The sequence below is a fragment of the Octodon degus genome, unplaced genomic scaffold (genome assembly GCF_000260255.1).
Source record: "Octodon degus isolate 3935 unplaced genomic scaffold, OctDeg1.0 scaffold00022, whole genome shotgun sequence".
Classification (NCBI taxonomy): domain Eukaryota; kingdom Metazoa; phylum Chordata; class Mammalia; order Rodentia; family Octodontidae; genus Octodon; species Octodon degus.
In genome coordinates this window covers 13223999-13243520 of record NW_004524598.1, presented here as the reverse complement: position 1 = coordinate 13243520, position 19522 = coordinate 13223999, and the positions used below count along the sequence as shown (strand labels likewise).

The window sequence follows — 19522 nt, the reverse complement described above, 5'->3', positions numbered from 1 at the left end:
ATAAATAAATATTTAAAAAATATATATATCAAATTAGGCCTGATGTGGTGGCACAGGCCTATAATCATAGCACTTGGGAGCCTAAGGTCAATTCAAGGCCAGCCTGAACTACACAGCGAGTCCCTATGTTAAAAAAAAAATTTTTTTTTTAGGGGCCAGGGAGATAGCTCAGTAGAATAAGTGTTTGCCTCACAAGCACAAGGGCCTGAGTTCAACCCCCAGTTCCACCAAAAAAAAAAAAAAAAAAAAAATTTTAATTAAGAAAAACAGGAAAATATCAAGCTAGACAAGGTGCTGAACACCTGTAAGCCCAGATTTCCAAGACACTGTGGCAGGACAATTTCAAGCTCAATACTACCTTGAAACTTTGTGAGACTGTCTCAAAATAAAAAGGGCAGGAGATATAGCTTATAAGACCCTGGGCTCTATCCCCGGTACCACCAAAAATAAAAAAAAATTTAAAAAAAGGATGATGATGGTGGGTTCCCAATGTTCTAAACACAGAATACTATGCACTTAAGAAAATACCTAACTTTAGGCCAGACATGGTGCGATACAGCTATAATCCCAGCACTAAGAAGTCTCAGGCAGCAAGATCACAAGTTTGAGGACAGTCCGAACTACACAGTTCAAAAACAGCCAAAACTACACAGCAAAATCCTGTCTCGAAAACACCTAATTTTAAAAAAAACTTGAGGGCTGGCAAGATGGCTCAGTGGACTAACAGCCTGCTTAGGCAACTGCAGGGACAGGAGTTCCATCCCAGGAACCACATGCCATGCTGGCCCCGCCCCTGGGGCGCACTGAGCTGGACACTGACACAAGGCATGGTGGCACACACCATGGTGGCACTGGGGAGGCTGAAAACAGGAGGATCACTGTGAGTGCAACCTGAATAGTGACACCCTGTACCAAAATACATTTTAAAAAAAAAAAAAAAATTGAAGGGCTGAGGAGATGGCTCAGTGGAATAAGTGCTTTCCTGGCAAGAGCAAGGGCCTGAGTTCAATCCCCAATTCCGCCAAAAAAAAAATTGCATTCCAACAAGATACTGTTGAAAGCAACTAGCACCCTTAAATATCTAGGAAACAGGAAATGAAAAAAGTTCCACAAAGGTAACAACAGAAAAACATAGAAGACAGCTGTTACAATTAGACTAAGAATGGTCCGAAAAAGCAACATGAGCTCAGAGGCAGGGCTGGTGGAAGGTGACTGGATTATGAGCGTTATGGGTAGTTTACTACTGAGTGTGGGGGGACACTCCTGCTCAGAGGGAGGTCATTAGCGGTGTGACCTGCAAAGATACAGTTATATCCTCCCCGAGCTTCTCTGTCCTCTGCTTCCTGGTCTCCATATTGTGAGCTGCTTCCCTCCCAGGCAGATCCCTCTACCATGCCCTTCCCTGCCCTGGACTTGGCTGATCACCCAAGGGCTGAGACTTCTGAAACTGTGAGCCAAAAGAAAGCCCCTTAAGACTGTGGCTGCAGGTACTATCTCACCAACATGGAAAAGTGATTAGGACAACACCCTACCTACAATGTGTAGCCAATATATCTATTCAACATCAGCATTAACAATGCTACTTTTAAGTAAAAATGACCATTTTCTTCCATTATGTAGAGCAAAACCCATTTCTTGTAATTCAACATTGGGCCTGCTAATCAAAAATCAATCAAGGACCAGTAGAGATAGCTCAGCGGTCTAAAGCGCCTACTTTGGTAAGCTTAGGCAGGAGCAGGGGACCAAGGTTAGAGATGCCATACCAGCCCCACCCTCCCCAGGATGGGCTAGGCCAGCCAAAAAAAAAAAAAATTTAAAATTAAATTTAAAAAACTAATCAAGACAGTAGATAAATGGCTAAGACTGAGGTCTCAGATAAATAACAAAAAATCAGTAACATAAAATAACACCACTTTTCCATCCACATTGAATGAAATCATTAAAGAACTAGATCACCAATTAAAGTCATTAAAGAATAAAATATGTTTCATAAAACAATGATGTTCTATGTGTACTGATGAAATAATGTGGGTTTTATGAACACTGGAAACTGAACCCAGGACCTAGCACTTACTCACCAAGTATGCTTGCTTATTTATTTTGCTTGTTTGAAACAAGGTCTATGTAGTCCAGGCTACCTTTCGACTCCCTAGGTAGCTGAGAGTGAGGTAGCCTTCAACTCCTAGCAATCCTCTTGCCTCAACCTCCCAAATACAATTACAAGTATGTGCTACCACGCCCAGGCTGCATTTTTAAATATACTGAGATACTTCAGTTTACAAACTTTTACTACTTTTATGATTTTGGAAAAGATGTCAAGTTTATGTTTGTGCTGGAAAAGATGAGTTCACAAAAACAAAATTTTGCTCAATGCTTTCCTTCACAAACCAAATTTTCTTAAATTTGCCTTACATCTTAAAATTATGGGGGAAAAAACCTCATTCCAGTGAGTAGATAACACTTAAATAGTAAAGGGGCATGATGGCACACATCTATAAACCAAGCACTTTTTATTTATTTATTTATTTATGTATTTATTGTAATACGGATTGAATTCAGTATCTTGCACTTGCCAGGAAGGAATTTATGCCACTGAGCTATCTCCAGCAGCCCAATCCAAGCACTTTTGAGGCTGAGGCAAGATCACCGTAAGTTGGGAGTCCAGTTGGGGCCACATACTGAGTTTAAGGTCAGTCTGGGCTAATATATATATATATATCCTTGTCTTACAACAACAAAAGATCATGAAGGAGCAATACAAAAAAAAAGAGGTGGGGAGGGGTCTTGAGTTTTCATACTCTCTCAAAAGTGTATCAAGACACTATGATTGGGCCAGGGAGATGGCTCAGTAGAATAAGCACTTCCCTGGCAAGCGCAAGGGTCTTGAGTTCAATCCCCCGTTCCGTAAAAAAAAAAAAAAAAAAAGACACTATATATAAAAATCTTTCCTAAATCTCATGCCTCAATTACAGCTACTTGGGCGACAGAGATAGGAGAACAAGTTCAAAACCAGCTTTGGTAAGTTAGTGAAACCGTCTCATAATAAAGAAAAACCAGGGCTCAGAGCACATACTTCCCAGCAATGAAGAAACTTTAGGCAGGAGACTGCTTAAGATCTTAAACCCTTACGTTGCACTGGGATACACAGTGGAACTCTTGTCTCAAAAACCAAATCAAGGGAGCCGGGGAGATGGCTCAGTAGGATAAATGCTTGACTAGCAAATACAATGATCCAAGTTCAATCTGCGATTCCGCCAAAAAAAAAAAAAAAAAAAAAATCAATAGGGCCTGAAAGATAGCTCAGTAGAATAAGTGCTTGCCTGGCAAGTGCAAGGTCTTGAGTTCGATCACCCAGTACCACCAAAATAGAAAAAAAAAATTAAATTAAAAATAAGAGTTGGCGGGTATAGCACTGTGGTAGGTAGGGTATGTCTGGGTCTCAGTACTCAACAACCTCACACACACAAAAGGTTTTAAATATTTAGAAAAATGCACTTTCAGACCCAGTAACACAAAGACGTGACCAAATACAAAGATACTAACTAGTAATAAATGCAGTATCAGTATTTAAGAACAGTAAAATATTGTAAAGTCTGAAACATTCCTTTCATCTAGGCTCAAATTTTTAAGTCATATTTTTTCCTCCCTCGGAGGTCAGTCACCAAATTCCTGAAATTGAGCAATCTGATCCAGAAGTAGCATGCTGCTAGGTCCTAACTCATCTCAGAAAAAAAGCCAAGCCTGTTCCATCAGGCCTGTGCGCTTTAATTTTGTATTTTTCCTAATCAGAAAGTCTTTATACTAAGTCAAGATCTACTTCCCTAAAAATTCTACAGTAAATCTGTTTCTTCTCCCCAGTGACAGCACTCCATGTACCATACACAAAGCTCATAACTCAGTTGTTTGCTATGCTTGGCAATATCATTCCTACTCTTGATCATGGTGAACTAACAACATGCCTTCAAGAGTATGGGATCCTCAAAACTCACTTTATTTTTTAAAAATTTTTTTTTTAACATTTATTTATTGTGTGTGTGTGTGTGTGTGTGTGTGTGTGTGTGGCCAGCTCAGCCCACCAGGGGGCGCGGCTGGGCGGCATGTGGTGCTGGAGGATTGAACCGCCGTCCCTGTGCTTTGCCAAGCTTGTTCCAAGTAGGTGCTTTAGACCACTGAGCCATCTCTCCAGCCCCAAAACTCACTTTAGAGTATCATGTATAACAGTATGAGTAGCTCCATGCTGAAAAGCCTATAGACTGAAAAGCCTAGAGTAAAGTAGAGATTTTTCACTTCTACACACTATATCCCTCAAACACATGTAGTTTATGTGAACTTATTTGGCAATCATACTATATGCTGACTCATCAGTTTGCTAAATCAGCTGTAGCAACGATGACTTGACTTTTGTCAATTTCATCTTATTAGATGTGAACTCTTTCCCAGACTATCAAAACTTTTTAGGTTCTGATTTTATCATCTAAGACTCTACCAAGCTGGGTAGATTTAAATCATCAAGCATTTCAAGGGTATTCCAATTATACCTTCATTTATTTGTTTGTGTGTTTGTTTATTCAGTGTGCTGGGATTATACAGGTGCACCACCACACCCAGTTTAGTCTTCTTTGTGTATTTATTTTTGAGACAGTTTTGCTATGTAGTTTAGGCTAGCCTTGAACTCATTTTAGCACAGGCTGACCTGGAACTCAGAGTGATTCTCCTACTTCACTCAACCTCTAGAGTACTAGGATTACAGGCATGCGCCACCACGCACAGCATGCCCTCATTTATGCCATTGATTAGAAACCGAAATGAAACCTACAAAACATCACTAGTAGCCTTCCTTTCGAAAATCTGACCTTTATTGCTGCCATATTCCTCTTGCGCTATTATTCTCTTCATCCAAAGAACGTTCATTAATCAATCATTTAAATCATGCCACATTATCATCCTGACACCACCTTATTAAGCTTAATCTACTAATTCCCATAAAAGTTTCAACTAAATTTACCTGTTTTCTTCACTTTCTGTGCAAATCTTTCCCAGTCATCTATACAAATCCTAATGCAAAGCAAACTATCCCATCTTTTCCCTTTGTACCACCCTTGCTTGATCATTACTCCCCTACCCTATAAACTTTCTAAGTCAAGAACTTGCTATTCTGTAGCAAAAGTTTTCACATTTTAACCTAACATATTTAACCTAATTGTTATATTGCAATTAAAATATTTCATGGGCCCACTTTTTTAGCTACCCTCATCAAAATGGGTATACACACATCATAGTGAGGTACAGAACCATCAGTAAATATTAAAATCTTGACTTTCACTGGGGGTGGTGGCACATGCCTGTAATCCTAACACTCAGGGCCAACCTAAACTACATAGTAAATTCAAGTCCAGCCTAAACTACACAGTAAGACCCCGTTTCCAAACACAAACAAAAATCTTGATTTTCAATAAGCATCTAATCTATCCCAGTGTTTATAACATGTATTAGCATTTCTACCAATGTACATCCATTATGCAGGACTGTCACACATACTGCAGCAACACTTGCCCTGGGCTCCACCAATACTGCACATACTAGCCCTGGTCTCCAATTCCATCAGTATACCACATGAATGCATATACACATTTGCCTCCCTTCTTCCTAGTTTCTATGACTAACAGAAACACCACAGGAATTCTAAACACTCCTTAGGGCAATAATGGCTAGCCTTTTATACACTTCAGCACCAAAACCCAACTTCACTGCAACTGAACCTGAATACTGAGCTTTCAGTTAAGAAAACACAACTCTACGTTAACATCTTTTGCTTGGAAAGAAAAACAGTAACATGTGCTACAGATGTGCCACAACTATCTTATTAGAGGGGGAAAGGAAAAGCACAGTCACCCAGCAATCGCCAGGTAAAATTAAGATTAAAATTAAAATTCTGACCCCCTGCAAAAGGGGGTCAGAAAACCACTGAGCTATGTAGAAATATTATATATTGTTAAAATGTTTATTAGATGGCACTAGTTAGCTAGTCAGGTTAGTTATCTTGACCTACTGAGCAGTGGTGTTGTTTTAAAGATTAGTGATGATAAAAGAAAGGTTGGAACATGCTTCCAATCCCACCTACGTGGGAAGCTGAGGCAGGAGGATCTCAAGTTCAAGGTCAGCCTAGACAACTTAGTGATGAGTAGATGGGTAGATGGATGGATGGATGGATGGATGGATGGATGGATGGAAGGAAGGATGGATGGATGGATGGAAGGATGGAAGGAAAGATAGGAGATGCTGGGAATGCAGCTTAGCTTGTGGACCAGTGTTCAATAGCCAGTACAAAAAAAGCTTGTACTGATAGGCAATAATACATAAATGATTTATGAAGTCCAATAATTTCTTCTATCTCAGGATGGGGAAGATTGGCAAGGAGAAAGAAAGGGAAGTTAAAAGGGTGTGTGTACCAATTCCCCAAGACAAACATATTTATTACATATAGTAATAAGGATGTTTTGGGGGTTTTTTGTATTCTAGGGAAGGGTCTACAGGGTATTCAGGGTCTCACTACTAGATCGGACTCATAATGATCCGCCTGTTTACAGCCTCCCAAGAGCTGGGATTACAGGTGTGCGCCACCATTGCTGTCTCAGCATGCCCTGGGGGTGAGGTCAGCACAGCAGGCCAGGGGATGAACCCTTAATCATAAAGATGTTTTTGAAGGAAATAATTTCAAGTGCGTCTAAACAAAATCTATTTTATCATATCCAAGATAACCATCATGAAGCAACGAAGTTAAGCAGCTCAAAGCCAGGATAGGTCTTCTAAAGAATCTAACGATAGAAAGTCAGCAGCCAATTATTACTCAACTGCCTTCAAAGTGTATAAAACAAGAACAGCAGAAGTTAGTCTTGTCTACGGCCATACCACCCTAAACATGCCCGATCTCGTCTGATCTTGGAAGCTAAGCAGGGTCGGGACTGGTTATTACTTGGACAGAAGTTAGTCTTGATGAAAACGGCTATGACTTATTTGGAGAGCAAGAAAAGGTAATAAAGTAGGGCTTGATGGGTAATGATAAGTAAAGTGGGGAGAGGTAAGAAAAAAATCTGAATGGCTAAGGCCTTGGTTGGAAGTTATTCACCACAGGAGTGTTTTGACAAACTGTGCCAACAATATATGGTAACAACAAGCAGTAAGATTAGTTAGTATTCTTTAGTAGTCTGAATAGTACAAGTGGTACCTTGGACTAAAGTGGTAGTGTGGAAATAGTTAAGTCACAGACAACAAAAATTTTAAAACTACCAATGGCTATTATCAAGAAATCAACCAATAACAAATGCTGGTGGGACTATGGGGGGGTAAAGAACCTTTCTCCACTGTTCAGGATGTAGACTGGTGTGACCACTATGGAAATCAGCGTGTTTAAAAAAAATAAAGCTAGCTGTGGTGCACAGGCCTGTAATCCCAGCATCTGGGAGGCTGCAGCACGACTGCTGAGTTTGACATCAGTCTGGCCTACATTGTGAGTTCAAGGCCAAGACCCTACCTCAAACAACAAACAAAAAAGTAAAACTATTACTTTTTAGTAATAGCCCAACTATTCCCTTTCCCGGTATCTTTCTGAAAGAATTAAAATCATCATACCACAGCGATATATGCACTTATGTTTATACCAGCCATTTACAATAGCTAAACCCTGAAAAACAGTCCAAATGCCCATCAACCGATAAATGGACAGAGATGTGTTTTTTTACACAATGGAGCACTACTTTGTCATAAAGAATAGGCTTGAGATCTTTCTACGTATGAACAAAGTCAGACACATATTTAAATACTTCATTGTTTCTCAGGTGTGAAAAACTGGAAGTCTAATTAAGAACCAAAATGTGTAACAGATACTGAAAAATGGGCAGAAAATGTTCAAATAAGAGGGTAAGGGAAGAAGACAGACAGGGTTTGATCCCTGGCTGCCCTGTTGGCCCCGCCCCCCAAGCCATGTTGAGACAGCCATTGAGATGGCACACCTGTAATCCCAGTGCTTGGGAAGCTGAAAACAGGAGTCACTAAGAGTCTGATCCACATAGTGAGATCCTGTAGACCCTATACTAAATAATAAGAGGATAAGGGAAGGGAGAAGGGTAATAGAAAGGACAAGGGACAAAAGAGAAAATGAAAAAAAAAAAGCTGCAGCAAAGGGCCAGGAAGATGGCTCTACAGCATAAGCATCTGCCTGGCAGTGCAAGGTCCTGAGTCTGATCCCCAGTATCAAAAAATAAAAAAAGCAGCAAGATGTACCATGCACAGTTATAAATTTCCTATGAAGAATGTTATTATGCAAATCCAAAATGTAACATAAAATAACACAAAAAACTTTTAATAGCCGCTAAAGTATTATGTAATTTAAAAAATTAGTGGCCGGACAGATAGCTCAGCGGATTAAAGCACCCGCTTAGGCAGGCACAGGGACTGTGGTTCGATCCCTGGCTTGCTATGTTAGCCCCACCCCTGGGGTGCACTGAGCCACAGACTGCAGACTGAGACTGGGCATGATTGCACACATCTGTAATCCCAGCGCCTGGGAGGCTGAAAACAGGAGATCACTACAATGGAGTGATCACTACATACATTTAAAAAAAATACATAAATGGGGAAAAAAAAAGGTTCTTCCAAATTCTTATCTTTCATTTCAGCTGTTAACACCAACTGAACTACTTTTATAAGAAATCTACAAACTTGAATGCAATATAGGGGATAAACCATTGCCAAATCATTTTTATAAAAAGGTCTAAATTCCTCTTTCAGCTACTTTTGAGTCCATGAGACATTCAAAGTAAAATTGTCACCTAAAAAGTCTAACCAGGCATGGTGGTGCACTCTTATAACACCCACTGGGATTTCAAGACAAGCCTGGGCTACAAAGTGAGCTCAAGGCCAGCCTGAACTGCATAACAAGATCCTGTCTCCCAAAAAGACAGACTGACAGACGGATGGACAGGGACATGGACGGGGACAGGGACACAGACACAAGACACACACAAAACTAGAGAAATAATCTAACTAAAATTGACTGGTGTGGTGGTATAAGGTTATAGTCCCAGTACTGATGTAGGAAGATCACCACAATGGTCAGCCTAAACTACAAAGCAAGTCTTTTGTCTCAAAATACCAAAAACCAGGCTAGCCACATAGTGGACTAAAGCACCTGCTTAGGCAGAGTGCAGCAGCCAGGGTTTGATCCCTGGCTGCCCTGTTGGCCCAGCCCCCAGGGTTATGTTGAGACAGCCATTGAGACTGGGCATGGTGACACGCCTGTAATCCCAGTGCTTGGGAAGCTGAAAACGGGAGATTCACTAAGAGTCTGATCTACACCGTGAGATCCTGTAGACCCTGCACTAAATACAAACACAGATGCGCGCACACGCGCACACATACATAAGCCAAGCATCTGGGTGCATTTGGGGAGGGCTAAAGCAAGAGATTCTTTACAAGTTTAGGCCAGTTTGGCTTACATAGTGAGTTCAAGACCAGCTTGAACTATAGTGAGATTTGGTGTTAAATAAGAGAAAGAAACACAGAACTTAGCCAAACAGAAGGAAACTGCATCATACAATGAAAAAGCCCCATAACAATGATTCAATGTCCTCACTATTCATGACAAATTCTCATTCCCAGGTTAAACACTGATCCAAATCCTTAAAACTTTTGTTACATGCTTCAATAAATTAAGATTCCACCCTTAAAAAGTCCTATTATCTCTGAAATATAAACAATGTAAGAAACAGTTCCTCAATATTTAGTTGTATGTAACTAGAATGAAACTTTAACTACATAAATACACATCTGAGACTCCCCTATGGAATATATAGATGTAGTTATCCATCTCTAGAAATATAAAAAGAGCAAAAACCATTTGAATCAGTTTGTGTTCTCTACAATGTTTTATAACTTCACTTCCTCTAGAAATCATCCTCCTTCACTGCTGTATTAACATGAAAATTTTCCCAAATACAATCCACTGTAAACAATTCTTTAAAAAAAAAAGTCTAATCCCTCCAATGAATATATACCACCAAAAAGATCTTTTAAAAGACACCAGACCATAAAGCCCTTTACTTTCTATGTAGTAAAATTATTCTCCTAAGAACTCACTGCACAAAAAAGAAATCCAGAAAGATAAAAGAGCTTTCAAAAAGAATTAGTTCCTGGGTCAACTAAAAAACACTTCTTATGGCCAGGAAGATGGCTCAGTGGAATAAGCACTTCCCTGGCAAACGCAAGGGCCAGAGTTCAATCCCCGGTTCCGCAAAAAAAAAAAAAAAAGACGACAAAAATGACTTCTTGCTTACTATGGATGTTTCTGTATTAACAGCTGAAATATGTGTATTAACATTTATATTAATACGGGAATACCTCGTTCACAAACAATTTAGACCTCAAAAGCATTTACAAAATTTTGCCTCCGTTCACAAACTCCACATGAGGTGACAAATACAGCCACAGCCATCTTCACCATACAAACACAAACAGCCATTTTCCACCAAAGTCATAAAACAAATTGATTTGTAAACTGAGGTACCACTGTATATATTAAAAACAATATATACAATGCAGCAATTAATTATAGCTTATAAGTTGAGCCAAGCCAACTGTCTAAACAAAAAAATTTCTAACTGGGTATGGTGGCACACTTCTATAATCCCAACAGCTGAAAAGCTAAAGCAGAAACCAAGTTCAAGGCCAGTGTGGGCTACATAATCCAAGGCTAGCCTGAACCACAAAGTTCTCTCAAAAAAGTTTCAATTTTGAGTGTTCTTCAATATCGTATTTGTGAATTTTCAACAATTTTCCTCTACTGATACAAGGTTTTTTACAAATCATCCACAAGTTCTAGTAAGAACCTACCACGGCATAATCATAAGAAGTAACCTAAAATATTAATTTAATGTTATGTGGATCTGACATCACTGGCTAAATTCCTTATTAGCTTTTCACAGTAAGAGTTTGCTGCCACTTCAATTAATTCTGCATTTCACATTAAAATTTACTGCTACTTGTGTCTTAAAAATTATAGAGCTGGGCATGGTGGCGCATACCTGTAATCTCAGCACTCAGGAGGCTGAGGCAGGAAGATCATTGAGTTTGAGACCAGCCTGGGCTACAAAGTGAGCTTAAGGCCAGCCTGAACTGCATAGCAAGACCCTGTCTCAAAAAGACAATAGAGACAGAGACAGAGTTAGAGATAGAGCTGGCCAGCAGGCTGGGGATGTCCCTCAATGCAAAGGCCCTTCTGTTCAACCCTCCTCCCATAACCCCAGAAAAGGAAAAGGGAAAAAAAAAAAAAAAAAAATCAGGGAATGGTATTAGCTTCCCCATAATCCCATCACTATGAAGAGCTGACACAGAAAGATAAAAGTTCAAATTCACCTTGGGTAATTTAGCTACTTAGGGAGTTTCAATCTCAAAGGGGTGGGATGTACCTCAAGTGTGAAGGCCCTAAATTCAATTCTCCATACCACAAAAACAAGACCTAGAGCAACCTTACCACTACTCAGCAAAGTTATGTGAGATGTATCTGATAATTTGTGAAATACCTATTTCTAGAGCTCCAAAAAGGATCTTTTATTTGAACTGCTGAAACTTTTGGCAGCTCAAAAGTTAGCAGATTGCCAGTGAATGTACTCCCTATAGAGTTGCAGCCTCTTCTAAATAGTAATTTACTAGGGCTGGCGAAATAGTTCAGCTGTCTAAAGCACCTGCTCAGGCAAGCTTAGACAACTGCAGGGACTTGGTTCGGTCCCCAGTACCACATGCTACACCAGACCAGCTCCAAAGGCAGGCTGAAGAGGGCCACAAAAAAAATAAACAATAATAATAATAATAATATTATATATATATATATATATATATATATATATATATATTCCTTTAGGGGTAATCAGCCATAATTTTAACTTAAAAAAAAAAAAAACAGGATGCTGACTCCAAACTCAAAGCAATCCTTCCTTACCCTGCCAAGTGGCTGGGATTACAGACTTGCCCCACCATACCCAGCAATTATTCGATTAATGCCCCCCACATACACAGGGTCTCCCTACGTAGCCCAGGCTGGCCTCATAGCCCAGGCTGGCCTTGCAGTGATCCTGCCTCAGCCCTACCAGTCCTGGGATTAAAGGCATGCACCATCAAGCCTTGCTTAAATAATTCTCTTTAAAGAGACTTATCTTCTTTCACAAACCATATTTTTCTAGTATTAAACCTGCAGTATACTCAACCGTGTGTATAGGGCAATTAAAGCAATTTAGGTGAAGTAAATTAAGCAATGTAGAAGAGCTAAATGAAGTATACTTACTTTTCTTCTCAAAATGTGATACAGGTTGGGTACCCCTAATCTGCAAATCAGAAATGCAAACAGGGATCCGTGTGGTAGTGCACACCTGTGATCCCAGCACCAAGGAGGGAGGTTGAGGTAAGGGAATCATGTGAATTTAAGGTTCACCTAGGCTACATTGTGAGTTCAAAACAAGCCTGAACTACATAAGAGACCCTGTCTCAAAAAAAAAGAAAAGTAAACAAGATGCAGAGTTTCAAATTTCAGCCTACACTGCTGGGCATGCCTATATACCAAATATTGATTGGGGAGGCAATTTAGAAATTCACCCAGCCGGGGAGATAGCTCATCAGTGTAAGTACCTGCCCAGCAAGTGCAAGGGAGATTTCAATCTCCAGTACAAAAAAAAGAAAAGAAACTCACCCAGATATTGATTCAAATTTTTGAAAAGGGCTAGAGATGCAACAATGTGGAGATTCTGGGCTCAACCCCCAGCACACCAAAAGTTTCAGATTTCCAAGCATTTCAGATTTTTCGATTAAGGATGCTCAATTGCTAAAAGCCTATGCAAACATCCCTAAAATCCAAAATGCCCTAAAATACATCTGGTATTATTGATAATAGCAACTATTTAAAATAAGAGATATTTAACCCACATATCTGCTGGTATAGAAAGGGGAAAAAAAAAATCCAGGTTAAACCAGTCTGAAGATTTTGTCTGCTTAAAATTACTCACAAAATTTACTAGCCAGTTAAGGCAAATTTAACAAACATTTGCCACAGTGAACTATCAAAACTTGCTCCTCAGCTGGGGATAGAACTTAAGTGGCACAGTGCCTGCCTGGCCAAGTGTGAGGTCCTGAGTTCGATTCCCAGTACCAAAAAAGAAAAAATAAAACTTTCTCCTTAGTACTATTTATTTCTTGGCCTATCCATTAGTTTAAATTCACCCCTGGCACTTAAACTTTATTTATTATTATAGAAGTCTTGACTCACAGAACTTAGGTGAAATTGTAAGCCATAACTTCAAATAATTTTAAAGACAACTGTGTCTTCACTCACCTAACATGGAATTTCTAAATCAAATACTGCCACTGACACAAAATGCTTTATGAATCAATCTAGAAATTTACCATCCAAATGTCTGTGTATTTTTGAAAAGGGATGATCCAAGTATGGCCAGAAACTATGGAGAGGCCCTAATGAGATATAAACTTTTTGTGTTGTAAATTGAAGCATAAAAACAAAAGTACTACTAGATGTCTAAAAAACCATACCTAGGTAGGATTCTACCACATTACTTTTTATCAATCATCCATGCAAAAAATGTTTATACAGAGGAAGTCAAAGATGTACAGTTCAAAAAAAATGTTTTGTAAACTCTATGGCACAGTAAGAAAAAAGCAAGCATTGAAGATAGTTAACATGAACACTGAAGGGGGAAATAAACTTACCAGTTTAACAGCCTCCTGTGCTGCTTCTTTTGTACAAAAAGTGACAAACGCATAACCTCTATTGAGACCAGTGAGTGGATCCATCATTAGACGAAGATCCCATATAGGTCCAGCTTTTTCAAATAATGGAACAAGCTCATCTTCAAATAGATCTCTTGGGATCTTCCCCACAAATATCTGCAAATTAAATGCAAAGTAAAAACCATGAAGAAGTCTTTCGGAAGCCAGACACCTGAGCTTTCATTACAAAAGGTACAAGTTTAGTTTCTTTACCTCAGTGCCAACAGAAGGCTGCTGACCTGAATAAACGGAATCTGGAGGTGGTCCCCCATACTTCCTCTGCCCAGTGGTCACATCAAGTGTGTAGCCTGTTCTTTCCAAGAGTGCCTTGAAAAGTTCAAATAGATTAACACATTTTATTCACAAGATCACACCTATACATTCAGCAGTTAAAAATTAACCTTGTTCATCCTTCTAATAATTTTAGCATCATTCCTCCATAGAGCAGTTTCTGGGTCTGTTTTTCAGTTTCCCCATTAGTAAGTATATAGAGATAGCTCAGTAGACTAAGTGCCTGCCTGGCAAGCGCAGGGTCCTGAGTTCAATCCCCAGTACCGGAAAAAAAAAAAAAAAAAAGTACATTTTATACACCCCAGGCTTGTTAAAATTTCAAATGCTAAGCAAAGTACCTTCTAGTCTTCAATTACTCAGGACAAGATGTTTCCAACACTGCTAATCCCACCTTAAAAAAAAAATGTACCTAATTCGGTCAAGTATCTTCTGACTCCAAATTTTTACCCAGCAAATTCCCCATACTCTTAACTTGTGGGCACACACTGCCAATTCTAGGCATTTTGCTCACCTCTGAAGGTATTACCCTTCCCTATGAAGTCTAGAAATTTAGAAGATAAAGGAAAAAAACCTCTATGTGATTTTAAATTTTTTTTCCACAAACAGCATGGATCATTCAAAAAATGTCAAAAATTACAAACAATGAAATTTTAACACGATACTATAATTTCTACATGTTTTCTCACTGAAAATGAACAGCTAAAATTCAGGAAACTTACTGAACTCAGGGTTAGGAGTTTCTCATCATCCCTTGTATACATAGGTGCTAAAAAGCAGCTCATCAAGCTTTAAAGTCAAGACTTCCCATCTGCACCACAAAACTACCTTTTCTAAATAACAAAAATCTATTAGCTGGCTAATTCTGAAACAGAAAGACCTAACTCTCATAACAAAGCTTACTAAAATGGGTTAAATGACATGGGGTCAAGTCACCTCAAGTCTCCAAAAGTAAGAACATTAACAAAATTGCCACCCTGGGGATATTACCTATCACTGGCATGCCTGATGCCCTAAATTTAATCCCTAGTGCCAGAATTTTTTTTAAGAAAATAATTTATAAAAAACAAAAGAGCTTCTTTGCAATTAAAGGGTTCACAAAAAGCTTGTAGTCTAACTTTTTTTCTGTAACACCCAAATGATTGCTTAATGGTGCATCAACATGAGAAGAAAACTAAAACTCCAATCTACAACTATAAGAATCTATGCAGAGGAGGGTGGTGCACACCTGTTAATACCAAGCACATGGGAGGTTAAGGCAGGAGCACTATTGTGAGCTGGTGGCCAGCCTGGGCTACACAGTGAGTTCAAGGCCAGCCTAGGCCACATAGCAAGACCCTGGCTCCAAAAAAAAACACACTAATATGTATACACACATATATTATATAAATATATACATGATTATGACATAAATCATCAAATTGTTCCTTTTCCCTTTTTTCATATGTGTAATCACTTTGCTATAAAAGGAGTTACTTCTTTTTTACCTTAATCTTCACATGACGCTAGTAATATCTTTTCTCAATCTATTAAAAGAAACAAGGCTGGGCACAGTGACACATGCCTAGAATCCAAGCACTTGGCAGGCTGAATCAGGAGGATCACTGAGTTAGGGGCCACTCTGGTGTACGTAGTGAGTTCAAAGCCAGCCTGAACTTTGTAGCAAGATTCTGTCTCCAAAAAACCCAAAACAAAAACAGATCTATTATCCCTGCCAAACATCCCATAAAAATATTTTACTTTTTGGTCACACTTAAGCCCTGTTAAAGGTTTAAGCAACCTCCTCCCAAAGGCTGAATTGAAAATCATCAAAACTAACTTTCATAAAGTTTAAACTCAACTCCCCAATGTATGCTTCATTACGATGTCACAACTAAACCCTATTTTTAATGGAAAAATTCACATAGTTCAAATTCAATTCATTCACAACCTCAAATTCAAGATGAACAGTTAAAGTTACCTTCATAGCCCATGCTTCCTTCTCTCCTTAACATAAAAATACTAGCCAACATCTATGTTCTCTGTTTCGTTGTATGAGACAGTAACTCTGAACTCACTCATACAGCTAGCCTTCAACTTGAGGCTATCCCTCCTGCCTCAGCCTCTACAGGCTGGAATTAAAGGCACGTACCAACACCCCTAGCCTCCATGCCCTTAATAACTCACTTGCTTTTTCAATCAATACAACTCATTTTCTTAAATTATAATCCTTGGTGTTTATGCTATGAACACCAAGCTAGAAACAAACATGAACATATTTTTAATAAACGAAGATAAAAACCTAACTCAACTCCACACAAACCAATTTCCATACAACTTATGAGCCTTTCACTCTCAACTTGTTTCCTAATTTACAACTTTACAACTTTATCCTTAAAAGCTGCTTTTACAATTTAATAAAAGAGGCATGGGGCTGGGGAGATGGCTCAGTAGAATAAGCACTTGCCTGGCAAGCGCAAGGTCCTGAGTTCAATACCTGGTACCACAAAGAGGCATGGTGGTGCATGCTTGTAATCCTAGTTACAAACTGAGGACAAGAAGCTTGGGACGCTGACACAGAAAGATTCCTCAGGAGTTCTAGGCCAGCCTGGGTTAGACGGGGAGTTCAAGGGAACCTGAACTGCCCAGGAAACCCTGTCTTGATTTTAAAAATACATATAAAATAAGCAATATAGCCTCAAGCCACATTAATGGAAAAGTTTGTATCAGAATTCTAAATCCACTATGATTAAGCCTCCTAAAAGAAGCAGTCAACTGCTAACTGGTAAGTATACACTGCCCAGCATAAGGTGAACTGGTTCCCTCTTACTTTGTTTTTTTTTTTTTCCCTCTTACTTTGGTATGACTGTTAGTAACCTGAAGTTGCACAAATTTAGAACCCAGGCATTGTCAGTGGATACCTGTAATCCCAGCACTCAAGAAGCTGAGGTAGGAAAACTGCTGCAAATCTGAGGCCAGCCTGAATTTACAGGGAGACCCTGTCTATAAAAATGAAGCTCAGATTTAATCATTAGATGGATCATTTAAAAATAGGAGCCAGAGAGATAGCTCAGTAGAATAAAGGGATTGAGTTCAAATCCCCAGTTCTCCCAAAATAAATAAATAAAAATGGTAAAATATTTTTTAAAATACAAATTATAAAAGATGAATACAAAAAAATACATCCAAGTCATACCCAAAGAATTTTTACCAAAACTAGAAAATATTTAAAAGCCTTTAAAACAAGACTTTTCAAAGACATACCTTAATTTTTGTCTCATCTGGTCCTTTACTAGAGTCTGCTACTTTGGTCCCCTGTTTTTCTCTCTGCCTGTAAGTCTTCATGACTCCACATAAAAAGGCACTTTTGTTCTGAAAAGAAATTTTCCATTCATATTTTAAAATGTTCATATTTCCATCTAACAAAATTTAAATGTGTATGAAAAATACTCAAAATTTGTTCATTCTTTCTATACTGATGTTAAATTAACATTACCTGAACATGAGAGAGATCACTGTCTTTAAACTGTTGAAGAACTGCCAAGGCGCCGTCTTCATTGAACTCTTTTAAAGCTTCGATAGCTCTTTCATCTAAATCACTATGTGCAACTAGCCCTGGAGAAAAGAAAACAATTATCAACTTCTAACATTTTTGGTAAAGTTCTTTTTTTCCCCCCTCAAAACCCTTATGCCACTACAAGTATACATGTGTAACAATCCTATCCCTGTATCTACATAGTGAAAAACACATACGTGAGCCTGCTGAAAAAGCCTCTCCACCACTTACAAAACGAACCAATTTTACATCAAGTTATGAGTTCTAAACATTACAATATTTCTACAGTAAATGTAAACTTACCAATCCTAAAGACAACCAACAAAGTACCAAACATAACAACTGAACCTGTATGTAACTCCAAGTACCGCTAAAAAAAAGAACTGCCACACAAGACAGAAAACACATCTACAGCTACCAAGTTATTTAACAAGAATCCTACTATAAAAATACCCAAGAGTCACATGGTCTGTTCCCAACAATTAGCAGCTGTTATGACTAGCACATACTTATCCAACAGGCAGCAAGCCTTTCCTCAAGAAGGGTCTATCCCTCTCTTCTTCCCTCCCTTTCGGCACCTTAACCTCTAGTTCAAGCCCAAATCAACTATCAGAACAAGGCAAAGCTCCAGTTCCCACACTTATTTGGAAACCACAAAAAGTTGCTATTTTAGCTCAAAGCCAGAAATCCAATAGAGAAATTTCATAATATAATTTTGCAAGTGTTAGTTCTTACCTGCAACGTAAATTTCATCTAGTTTTTCAGCAACTTTCTGTGGTAAACCAGCATCAAGCAATGTCTGAAAATTTTCTGAATGGATAACTGCAGAAGTAGTATCCATGGGCTCTTCAGTACCATTTCCATTAACATGTTCTGTAGCCATGTTTCCAGAGATCTGTTCAAACGCAATAAGCAAAATTAAACTAGGATCTTCAAAAAGAACAGAGGACAATATAAGAGCCCCGATCTTTACTTTCTCTACCACTTACTACACCAGCAAGCCTGCACCTCCCTTGAAAGAAACCTTCAAGTCACCAATCTCCTGACATGCCAGATTTGGAGCAGAGCACAGAAGAACCAATTCTCAATTCTCTCCCTGAGCGCCACCCCTAACTCACTTGCTATCACTCCCTAGGAAAAACCGGATGGCAAATGAAGCCCAAACAGTGAGAGGACCAGCCAGAGCGCCACATGCAGCTGTTCCCGCACGAAGAAGGTGTGCGCGATAAAGCAAAGCTGGGCTCGTCCCTCTCCAAGGTAAACCCCAAAGTGCGCTTTTCCCGCCTGCCGCTTATAGATCAGTAACAACAGCCAGCGAAGAACAAAGCGCTCACACAAGCCACCTACCCACCACCCAATTTCTCCACCCTTCACCCCACACCCCAAAGCCCGCCCCCGACTCCGCACCCGGAGCGGCGGCCTCACCAATGCAGCCGCTAGCAGCCCATTGCAAACACGTGCTCTGCGCCTTCAAATGTCCTACAACTTCCTTCCACGGAACCCACGGCGGCCCAGGCCTAGACGACCGTCACCGGCTCCCAGCAACCCGCAGCCGCGGTCGGAGCCCCCACAAAGCTGCAGCACCACAACCTCGCCCCTGGACACCGGGGCTGCGGCGACGCCGGGCCACGGGCTCTCCCCGCCCCCCGGCGCCGCCGACTCCGCCGTGACACATGGCTCCCTGCCCCAGGCGCTCCCTGGACGCCGGCGACCCCGGCCGACCGCCCGGCCGAGACGTGACCCGCGGCGCGCAGCGCGATCCCCACCCCGCGCTCCCATACAAATTATAAAAGATGAATACAAAAAAATACATCCAAGTCATACCCAAAGAATTTTTACCAAAACTAGAAAATATTTAAAAGCCTTTAAAAC

General features: G+C 39.8%; 1 protein-coding gene across 6 annotated transcripts in view; it reads right to left on the bottom strand.

Moving 5' to 3' along the window:
- Syncrip (synaptotagmin binding cytoplasmic RNA interacting protein) overlaps positions 1–19522 on the bottom strand; it is a 36268-nt gene that overhangs the window by 15037 nt on the left and 1709 nt on the right. For 4 of the 6 annotated variants that reach the window (XM_023711951.1, XM_004628234.2, XM_004628236.2 and 1 more), the window contains exons 2-6: positions 18386–18545; positions 17591–17709; positions 17359–17466; positions 14041–14154; positions 13768–13944 (exon numbers count right to left, since the gene is read on the bottom strand). In XM_023711951.1, the coding sequence (XP_023567719.1) occupies positions 13768–13944; positions 14041–14154; positions 17359–17466; positions 17591–17709; positions 18386–18533 (666 nt within the window). In that variant the 5' untranslated portion in view covers positions 18534–18545. The remainder of the gene's footprint in view (positions 1–13767; positions 13945–14040; positions 14155–17358; positions 17467–17590; positions 17710–18385; positions 18546–19522) is intronic. The other 2 variants (XM_004628239.2, XM_023711952.1) reach the window with 1 other exon arrangement.